The sequence below is a fragment of the Phyllobates terribilis genome, unplaced genomic scaffold (assembly GCF_046119375.1).
Source record: "Phyllobates terribilis strain yellow unplaced genomic scaffold, ASM4611937v1 Scaffold_25__1_contigs__length_18738178, whole genome shotgun sequence".
NCBI lineage: Eukaryota > Metazoa > Chordata > Amphibia > Anura > Dendrobatidae > Phyllobates > Phyllobates terribilis.
The window spans coordinates 12,536,970-12,548,115 of record NW_027362785.1 but is presented as its reverse complement, the minus strand read 5'-3'; the positions used below and the strand labels follow the sequence as shown (position 1 = coordinate 12,548,115).

Here is an 11,146-nt window from a genome sequence, read left to right as displayed (position 1 = left end):
GAAGCCCTCTCCCCCCCCCCCCGCTGTGACTGCTCTTACTGTAGAGAAGCTCTCTCCCTCCCGCTGTGACTGCTCTTACTGTAGAGAAGCTCTCTCCCCCCCGCTGTGACTGCTCTTACTGTAGAGAAGCCCTCTCCCTCCCGCTGTGACTGCTCTTACTGTAGAGAAGCTCTCTCCCTCCCGCTGTGACTGCTCTTACTGTAGAGAAGCTCTCTCCCTCCCGCTGTGACTGCTCTTACTGTAGAGAAGCTCTCTCCCTCCCGCTGTGACTGCTCTTACTGTAGAGAAGCTCTCTCCCTCCCGCTGTGACTGCTCTTACTGTAGAGAAGCTCTCTCCCTCCCGCTGTGACTGCTCTTACTGTAGAGAAGCCCTCTCCCTCCCGCTGTCACTGCTCTTACTGTAGAGAAGCTCTCCCTCCCGCTGTGACTGCTCTTACTGTAGAGAAGCCCTCTCCCTCCCGCTGTCACTGCTCTTACTGTAGAGAAGCTCTCTCCCTCCCGCTGTCACTGCTCTTACTGTAGAGAAGCTCTCTCCCTCCCGCTGTCACTGCTCTTACTGTAGAGAATCTCTCTCCCTCCCGCTGTCACTGCTCTTACTGTAGAGAAGCCCTCTCCCCCCCCCCCCCCCGCTGTGACTGCTCTTACTGTAGAGAAGCCCTCTCCCTCCCGCTGTCACTGCTCTTACTGTAGAGAAGCTCTCTCCCTCCCGCTGTCACTGCTCTTACTGTAGAGAAGCCCTCTCCCTCCCGCTGTGACTGCTCTTAATGTAGAGAAGCTCTCTCCCCCCCGCTGTGACTGCTCTTACTGTAGAGAAGCCCTCTCCCTCCCGCTGTGACTGCTCTTACTGTAGAGAAGCCCTCTCCCTCCCGCTGTGACTGCTCTTACTGTAGAGAAGCTCTCTCCCTCCCGCTGTGACTGCTCTTACTGTAGAGAAGCTCTCTCCCTCCCGCTGTGACTGCTCTTACTGTAGAGAAGCCCTCTCCCTCCCGCTGTGACTGCTCTTACTGTAGAGAAGCCCTCTCCCCCCCCCCCCCCCGCTGTGACTGCTCACACTGTAGAGAAGCCCTCTCCCTCCCGCTGTCACTGCTCTTACTGTAGAGAAGCTCTCTCCCTCCCGCTGTGACTGCTCTTACTGTAGAGAAGCTCTCTCCCTCCCGCTGTGACTGCTCTTACTGTAGAGAAGCTCTCTCCCTCCCGCTGTGACTGCTCTTACTGTAGAGAAGCTCTCTCCCTCCCGCTGTCACTGCTCTTACTGTAGAGAAGCTCTCTCCCTCCCGCTGTGACTGCTCTTACTGTAGAGAAGCTCTCTCCCCCCCGCTGTGACTGCTCTTACTGTAGAGAAGCCCTCTCCCTCCCGCTGTGACTGCTCTTACTGTAGAGAAGCCCTCTCCCTCCCGCTGTGACTGCTCTTACTGTAGAGAAGCCCTCTCCCTCCCGCTGTGACTGCTCTTACTGTAGAGAAGCTCTCTCCCCCCCGCTGTGACTGCTCTTACTGTAGAGAAGCTCTCCCCCCCCGCTGTGACTGCTCTTACTGTAGAGAAGCTCTCTCCCTCCCGCTGTCACTGCTCTTACTGTAGAGAAGCTCTCTCCCTCCCGCTGTGACTGCTCTTACTGTAGAGAAGCTCTCTCCCTCCCGCTGTGACTGCTCTTACTGTAGAGAAGCTCTCTCCCTCCCGCTGTGACTGCTCTTACTGTAGAGAAGCTCTCTCCCCCCCCGCTGTGACTGCTCTTACTGTAGAGAAGCTCTCTCCCTCCCGCTGTCACTGCTCTTACTGTAGAGAAGCTCTCCCTCCCGGGATTATGGGATGGCATTAGTCGGTCTTGTCTTCTCAGTCCACAGAGACCTGAAGCCTCACAACATCCTGATCTCGATGCCGAGCGCTCTCGGGAGGGTGAAGGCCATGATCTCGGACTTCGGGCTGTGTAAGAAGCTGGCGGTGGGCCGGCACAGCTTCAGCCGGCGCTCGGGGGTCCCCGGCACAGAAGGCTGGATCGCCCCGGAGATGTTAAGTGAAGACTTTAAAGAGAACCCTGTAAGATCCGCCATTGTGATATTGGGCACGGGCGGTGCAGCAGGGGGCGCCACTCACTCACTTGTCTTGCAGACTTACACCGTGGACATCTTCTCTGCCGGCTGCGTCTTCTATTACGTGGTCTCAGAGGGGAGACACCCATTTGGCAAGTCCCTGCAGCGGCAAGCCAATATCCTGCTCGGTGCGTCCAGCCTGGACTGCCTGAGCCTTGAGAAGCACGGTGAGCGTGCGGACTGGGGAGGACGCGCCAGGTACCTCCACCCTCTCCGCTCTGCACCGTTCTCACCTCTCCTGTCTCCTGCCACAGAGGACCTGGTCGCACATCACCTGATAGAGCGGATGATCGACAAGGACCCGCAGAGACGACCGTCCGCCCCGGCCGTCCTCAAACACCCCTTCTTCTGGAGCCTGGAGAAGCAGCTTCAGTTCTTCCAGGTCTGTAACCGTTCGGCCGCCCCTGCACTCGCCGTTCGGCGCCGGCCGCCCCTGCACTCGCCGTTCGGCGCCGGCCGCCCCTGCACTCGCCGTTCGGCGCCGGCCGCCCCTGCACTCGCCGTTCGGCGCCGGCCGCCCCTGCACTCGCCGTTCGGCGCCGGCCGCCCCTGCACTCGCCGTTCGGCGCCGGCCGCCCCTGCACTCGCCGTTCGGCGCCGGCCGCCCCTGCACTCGCCGTTCGGCGCCGGCCGCCCCTGCACTCGCCGTTCGGCGCCGGCCGCCCCTGCACTCGCCGTTCGGCGCCGGCCGCCCCTGCACTCGCCGTTCGCGCTCTGGTGACTAATGCTTTTCTGCAGGATGTCAGTGACCGGATAGAGAAGGAGGCTTTGGACGGAGCAGTTGTGAGGAGTCTTGAGAAGGGAGGACGGGAAGTGGTGAAGTTGGACTGGAGAGAACATATCACGTTGCCGCTGCAGACAGGTATGCTGCTGTGAGCCTCGCTGCGCCGCCTCCGGCCCCTGTGCCGCTGCGCCGCCTCCGCCTGTGCATTACCGCGCTGCTCTTGTGTTACAGATCTCAGGAAGTTCCGCAGTTACAAGGGAAGATCCGTTAGAGATTTACTGCGGGCGCTAAGAAATAAGGTGAGACAGAGCATGTGGAGATCCCAGCAGCACAGAGTATTTCAGGAGTGTGCTGTGTCCATAGTCTCGGGCGGCTGTATCATTATTCCTGTGCTGTGTCTGATGGGGGTTGTAGTCCTCTGATGCGTGGTTCCCTCTCTGCAGAAGCACCACTACCGGGAGCTGCCGCCGGAGGTGCAGGAGACGCTGGGGAGCGTCCCGGATGAGTTTGTCTGTTACTTCACGTCTCGGTTCCCGGGACTCCTGCTGCACACCTACCTGGCCATGCAGCTGTGCAGCCGCGAGAGACTCTTCCAGCCGTATTATGCCCAGGAGCTGTGGGAGCCGGCCGCCAGCACAGTGCCGCCGCCGGAGGCGTGAGCCGCACTTGTCACCCACACGGTGCCTTACACTGCCGGGGGGCCGCTCTGCTGCACGGACAGTGGGGCATGTAGCAGAGCCGAGGCCTCGCGGTGATCCCACGTTGCACTATGGCCTGAAGGGAAGACTTATTTATGGACGGAGCTCAGTATTCGGGGTGCTGCACCCGTCACGTGTGCGCCTGCTGTGGCAGGTGGCTGTTACTACATGAAGTATCGGAGCATTAACTTATTTGTTCTTTTATATTTGGTGCAGAAGACATTTTATAAAGCGGGGGTTGGTGGGGGGCGCTCGGAGTGGACGGTTTGGGGTTTTTTATGCTTTTTTTTTTATAAGGAAAATGTGATAATTGCAGAACTGTCGTCTGGTCTCAATGTGGAATAAAAGCGGTTTCTCGTCAGTCGGAGCCTCTAGTACCTGTGGGGTGTTTGAGCACTGGTGCCGTGGCCACCTCGACTGGGCCGTGGCTGCCTCTGCTGGGCCGTGGCCACCTCGGCTGTGCCGTGGCCGCCTCTGCTGGGCCGTGGCCGCCTCGGCTGGGCGCGGCTGCGCCGTGGCTAGCCCTAATCTCACTGCAGAGCTGTGTGTGATAAGGGCAGACTCAGTCTCACACACAGAGGCGGAGTCTCAGCAGATCTTTGCTCCGCCCATAGATCCTAACAGCTGTCTTACATATAAGAAAAATGTGTCTCTCTCTGGAATACGACTCCCTGATATCAAAGTGTCGTTGTATTCAGTCTCCTATGACCTGCGGCCACATGGACGGCTGAGGAGGGCGATCACTGACACATTCCCTCTAACCCCTTCATGACATTGGGCTCCATGGTGACCCCTGGCTGAAAAAGATGGCCGCAGGGTCACCCAGGGACAGTGGCCTGTAAGCTCCTGCTCAAAGCAGCACCTGACGCCTCCTTCCTGCCTACAGTGTAAGCGATCGGGGCAGGGAACCCTCATAGCGGGACAATGGGAAGCAGTAAAAATCACAAAATAAAGAAATATTTATCCAATAAATAAATTTATTTATGTAAAAGCATCGCTGTAATCGGAACCGACCCGAAGAATAAAGTCGTCTAATCACTTATACCGAAGGAGGAACGGCGTAAAAAATAAACTCTTCACCTGCTGTTGATTTGTTCATTCTGCCTCCCAAAGATCACAGTAAGGCTCGGCTCACAGTTATCCTGCGCTCTGCGCTGAGCGCTTACACCGGGGTTTCTGTGTAAATCTCTGAAATACGTGATTCAGACGGAAGATTTCCCATAATGAGGCAGTAGGGAGGCACCGTGGACTGTTTATGCTTATGTAAAATCTGGGACTAAAACAAAACTTTGGTGGTAAAAATGTAATTATTCTTTCTTCACCGCCCAATGGTGTAAAATTCTGTGACCCACCTGTGGTGTCAATATGATCACTGCACCCCTAGATGAATTCATTGGGTGGTATAGTTTGTAAAATGGGGTCTCTTATGGGTGGGTTCTGCTTTTCTGGCACCTCAGGGGCTCTACCAATGTGACATGACACCCGCAAACCATGACCGTATAATATGGCGCTTCTATGTAGTTTTCCCCCACATATGGGGGGTATCTGCGTACTCAGGAAAAATTGCACAACGAATATTGGAGTCCATGTTCTCCTGTTACCCTTGTGAAAATGAAAAATTGGGGGCTAAAACATTTTTGTGGGGAAAATATATATATTTTTTATTTTTACAGATCAACGTTGTAAAATTCCGTGAAGCACCTGTGGTTCAAGGTGCTTTCCACACATCTACATAAATTCCTTGAGGGGTCTAGTTTCCAAAATGGGGTCACTTGTGGGGTTTTACCACTGTTAAGCACATCGGGCTCCCCAAACGCGACATGACAACTGCAGACCATTCCATAAAAGTCTGCGTTCCAAAAGGTCACTCCTTCCTTTCTGAGCCCTGCTGTCCGCCAAAACAGTAGTTTTCCCCCACATATAGGATATCTGCGTTCTCAGGAGAAATTGGACAAAAAATTACGGGGTCTGTTAACCTTGTGAAAATAAAAAAATTGTGGCTATAAAAACCTTTTTGTGGGAGAAATGTTTTTGTTTTTAATGTTCTAAACTTCTGTGAAGCACTTGAGGGTTCAAAGTGCTCACTAAACATCTCGATAAGTTTCCTGAGGGTGTCACTTGCGGGGGGGGGTTTCCACTGTTTAGGCACATCAGGGGCTCTCCAAATGCAACATGGTGTCCGCTCTCGATTCCAACAAATTTTGCATTCAAAAAGTCAATTGGCGCTCCCTTCTCTTCCGAGCCCTGCCGTGCGCCCAAACGGTGGTTTTCCGCCACATATGGGGTATCGGCTTACTCAGGAGAAATTGCAGAACAACTTTTGGGGTCCAATTTCTCCTGTTACCTTTGTGAAAATAAAAAAAATTGGGGTCTAAAGTAAAATTTTTGTGAAAAAAAAGTAAAATGTTCATTTTTTCCTTTCACATTTGATTAATTGCTGTGAAGCTCCTGAAGGGTTAATAAAAATATTGAATGTGGTTTTGAGCTCCTTGAGGGGTGCAGTTTTTAGAATGGTGTCATTTTTGGGTCATATAGACCCCTCAAAGTGACTTCAAATGTGATGTGGTCCCTAAAAAAAAAAAAAAAAAAAAGTTTTTGTAAATTTTGTTGGAAAAATGAGAAATCGCTGGTCAACTTTTAACCCTTATAGCTCCCTAACAAAAAAAAATTTTGGTTCCAAAATTGTGCTGATGTAAAGTAGACATGTGGGAAATGTTATTTATTAACTCTTTTGTGACATATCTCTCTCTGATTTAAGGGCATGAAAATTTTAAAATTTTGAATATTGCAAAAATTTTCAAAATTTTTGCCAAATTCCCGATTTTTTTCACAAAGTAACGCAAGTGATATCCAAGAAATTTTACCACCATCATGAAGTACAATATGTCACGAAAAAAACAAAAACAGTCTGAGTCAGGGGGACGTGACCTAAGAACCAGGGATCTCTGGTTCGTCCATCCGTCCTCTCAGGCCTCACATGGTGCCCTCGTTACCTTCTGTTCATTACTTGTCCCTGTGGTCTGCAGTGTGTACACAGGACCATACAAGGACTAGCATTGAACCGAGCTATTGCCAAAGTTGTCAGAAAGCATTGGCATATAGTCAAAAGATACACTAATATTGAGATCTTCCAAAATCTGCACTAATGTCATATCATCAACCTGAATCCATCAGTGTCAGGACCGACCGCAACGATACCAGGGTGATCACACAATATCCCGCTGCTTCCGTCACGGGATTTGCGCGCACACGATCCAGATTACTCACTACTTAGCTATCGGCAAGGAACCAGTGAGCGTATGACGTCACACCTCTGGATTCCAGAGCATGGAATATGTGTATACGCCCCGTACGGTCACTGTCAGCTTCACGATAGCCCAAGTATTAATATTCACTGCCACCACCGACCCAATTTGAAATATAATACAGGCCGGGGCGGACGCCTGCGTTCTGGTAGCGAGTATGGCTTTGGGGGAGGGAACGATTGCAGAACAAAAGGAACAGGACTATTACCTTTTATATTTAATCCAAAAGGGAGGCAGTGTTAGGAAAAATTTACAAAAGGAGACATTAAAATACATAGGCAGTTACACAAAATAATAAGGATTAAAGAAGAAACTTACTATAAGATCGCAGAGACGATTCAGTATCGCTAGAGGGGGGCGCCCCACTTTGATGTGACCGTTATCGAACGTGATCCTTTGCTTATAGTCTCTATACCCCCCGGCAATGACTACTTACCCTCCCTTCCTCTGTGTCTTTTATGCCGAAGGGAGAGGCCTGCCCCCACCCCTCTGTAATGACCTCATGGGCTGGTCTTTAGCCTTCGTATTTTTATTAAAATCTCTAACTTGTGGGATAACTTATCGCTGGTTGATTGCAGAAGCCTGAAAGTGGTACCATATTTTCTATTATGAATTTACCTTTCTCCAGAGACCATACATGACCTGGCTGCGGTCCGTTATTCTGATACTTTTGCGCCACAGCTCACTGGAGGGGCTTACAGCTATGGGAAAATAAGCATATTGCTCCTTAGCTGACCCTGCCACTAAAAATATGGGCCCCATTATTATCGGACATATAGCACTCTAGATGTTACATATTTCGTGATGGCGCCGGCCAGACTGTAGTAGATTTCTGTTGAATTCCTTTTGAAGTCCTGGGAATACAACCTTCTCGCCTAGATGTAGATTTATCGCAAGCTTGGGTTAGGTAGCACCTGTTGTGCTAGCATTTGCTTACAAACTACTTCTGCTGTGTGTGTTAATTTGCATGGGGACAGCTGCGTGGAGTGTCAGCTCCTCTCCTCTGCCAAATACTATAGGGGAGGGGTGTGGGAGGGAGAAATTCCTAATATTTTCTTAATATTTTACTGACAATCAGAGATTAGTTTGGGCTGATTTAGGCAGCAAGGAACCAAAACAACAGTCTTTAGCTACTCCCACGTGTGGCACCTTCCCTTGCATATCTTTCTGCAATTATTCCGACACTCACGAACTGGGAGGAAATACAAAATTAAGGGTTACCATACTTGTAACTCTAATTTTACCTATCGACGTGCCCATGTGGATTGCATTACGTGGGTGAGACAACTCAGGAAATCAAAACACGAATAGGTCGACACAAAACTACCATACTTTCTAAAATCTAGATCTTCCTGTCCCCAGAGGCAGGAGGAGGCAGGACATAGGGTATCACAGCTGCGACATCAAGCGATTGATAGGGTCCCTCCAGTAAAACATGCTGGTGACCGATATTACGTCTGAGGAAGAAGGAGATGTTCTGGATTAGGACTCTATTGCCCTATGGTATGACCCTTGATTGTAATTTGTTGCCCTTTTATTTGATAGTTGTATCTCCTCTCCCCTAATCGGGGTGTCCTTGTTCTATCTAGGGTTCCACTGATGAAGATTAGCCGGGATTGTAGGTATGTTAATGCCACATGTCCCCACAAGATCCATTATACAAATGTCCAAGTTAATATTATAACCCCATACTAATTTATTTTCTTTACTCTAAAAATCTTTCTTTGGTATTTTATGACAATATCTTACTTTGATGTAGTATAATAATGTAGTCCCTAAAATGTACATGAATTGTGTGATATTGGCTATATAAAAAGGTAAATGGATGAATTGTTACAAGCGTTAAAAATGTTTGTTGGCTTTATAACTAACATCATTGTTGCTATATTTCAATATACAAAAATACTCCTCCACACCTTGGGCTATGTTCACATGTAGCATTTTTGATGCGTTTTTGCATTGCTTTCAACCGTGAAATATACATTCACCGGGAAATTACATTTTAACATTTTACAACCTTATCTGGCCATGTGTGACACATCATCAGACACATCCTGTTTCATTTATGAAGGAGGGACTCTGAAAGTCACAAAACCTATTTTTACAGGACCATCAGGCGGCCCTTACTATTGTTAGAGGATCAGCAGTCAGCCCTCACTATTGTTAGAGGGCCAGCAGTCAGCTATGTTTTGCATAGCTGTATATTGCTACTGCCATATAACGTAATCATCTGAAGTGGTCACATTTTCTTTTTCGTATATATTCTGTAAAACTTGAAATTTGGATGTCCAGCAGGTGGCCCTCACAATTTATGGATATCCTGCAGGCGGACTTAACAATTTATAGAGTGCCAGCAGGCAGCCTCCACTATTTTTAGAGGGCTAGCAGGTGTCTTGGGGACAGATGAGACCAAGATAAAGCTTTTTGGTAAAGCACATCATTCAACTGTTTGCTGTAAATGGAATGAGGCCTACAAATAAAAGAACACCATACTTACAGTCAAATATGGTGGAGGTTCAAAGATATTTAGGGGTTGTTTTGCTGCCTCTGGGTGCCTTGACTGTGTGCAAGGCATTATGAAATGTGAAGATTCCCAAAGGATTTTGGGTGGCAATATAGAGCCCAGTGTCATAAGGCTATGTGCCCACGATGCAGAAATGCTCTGGATATTTTCCTGGCAGAAAAAACACATGCGGAAACGCTTAAACGCATAGTGGGGGCACACGGCCTAAAGCTGGGTTTGCATCCTAGGTCATGGGTCTTCCAGCAGGACAATGACCCCAAACATACTTCAAGAAGCCCCCAGAAATGGATGGAAACAAATTGCTGGAGAGATCTGAAGTGGTAATTCCAGCTCCAGTAGCATCAAGTCTCTCACCACTACCTCTTATACACAGAAGCTACAGAGAAACTGCAAATGATACATTAAATCAGTACATTTTATTAACTTTAATTTCTGTCAAATTTGAAAAATCTCTGCCAACTTTCATTAATTTTTTTTATTAATTAATTAACAATTTTCATTAATTAATCTCCATTTTTCTGGACTGCGTTGCCCCAAACGATCCGACTGATATCTAGCCCCCATGTCTTCAAACGTGCTTTAAAAACACATCTGTTTAGACAAGCCGATCACCTCAACCCCCTAACCTTACTCCTAAATGTTAATCTTAATCTGCCCCTGCGTATTCATCTGTCTCCACATCCTCCATGCACCCAATACCACATGGTATCGGCCCTTAGACAGATCCTGGCTGATGACCATGTTCTACCTATTGTGTCCCCCCATTTCCATATAGATTGTAAGCTTGCGAGCAGCCGGACCCTCACTGCTCCTGTAACTGGTGAAATGTGATACATTGTATTGTTTATATTGTCTGCACATGTCCTTACTTAATTGTACAGTGCTGCGGAATATGTTGGCGTTATATAAATCAAAAACATTATTATTATTTCTGAGTACAGATCACTGTAAAAATTATGAATCGGTGAATGAGTGCATGGAAAATATCAATCAAGTTATGCACTGTGGAAGATATGTATGTGACCAGAATTAACACTCATTTTTAGCTGTTGATACCACTTTAGCAGCACCTGTCCCTATTGTAAAAGCAGCTAACAGCGGTATCAATAGGGAATAGAATAGATTTTTGCGGCAGGCAATAAGCCCTGTCTGGATGCTTGTAATATGTTATCCATACTGCGATACCTCACCCGTACACGAATTTCAGATAAGAGAGGTAATATTGTAGAATAAAAAATAGATTTTAACCGGCTCCAAAGAGGGTTTTTTTTGGTACGTGGCAACAGAAAACTGTGGAGAAACGCCAGCAACCCTGCCTGCTTTGATGAATTTCTGAGTGAAGATTGTATTAAAAAACATGAATCTGTCAATGATTTTTGTAAAAAAGCAATCAATGTTATGATCTGCTACAAGCACTAAGGAAAGACAGGAGATCTGTCCCTACAATAGAACTAAACTGGATCCCTACGATGTAACGGGGAACCAGACCCGCTAAAGTCCTCGGCTAGTCTGTACGAAGACCTATAGATGCAAGGGAGGGATCCCTACAAGAACTAGGGACTGGGTTAAAGTTGGACACCTCCTAGCAGAAATTGTAGCAGTAAAAGACAAACACACAACATAGAACATAGTTTTTCTAGGTCTTCTGACCACTAACAGAGAAAGGTAACAGAGTACCAAGCTAGCTCAAGAGTAGAAAATACAATGAAGTCCAGCAAGGCCAGGAGGGCGGAGCCGGATTAAATAGGCAAAAATGGTCATGTGACCAGCAAGCTAGAAAAAAACTAACAGGAGAGTTCTAACAATCAA

At 48.3% G+C, this 11,146-nt stretch overlaps 1 protein-coding gene across 2 annotated transcripts; it reads left to right on the top strand.

Annotated features, from left to right (window-relative positions):
* Window positions 1-1,837: 1,837 nt before the first annotated feature.
* On the top strand, window positions 1,838-10,259 carry LOC141176380 (serine/threonine-protein kinase/endoribonuclease IRE1-like). Of its 2 annotated transcripts, XM_073660343.1 has the most exons (7): window positions 1,838-2,033; window positions 2,106-2,253; window positions 2,341-2,468; window positions 2,825-2,948; window positions 3,042-3,109; window positions 8,403-8,435; window positions 9,565-10,259. In XM_073660343.1, exons 1-6 carry the CDS (start codon window positions 1,872-1,874, stop codon window positions 8,421-8,423), a joined length of 651 nt encoding a protein of 216 aa, XP_073516444.1. In that variant the 5' UTR covers window positions 1,838-1,871; the 3' UTR covers window positions 8,424-8,435; window positions 9,565-10,259. The 2 variants fall into 2 exon arrangements, with proteins under 2 accessions (XP_073516444.1, XP_073516443.1); XM_073660342.1 differs by lacking the exons at window positions 8,403-8,435; window positions 9,565-10,259 and adding an exon at window positions 3,254-5,517.
* The last annotated feature ends 887 nt before the right edge of the window (window positions 10,260-11,146 follow it).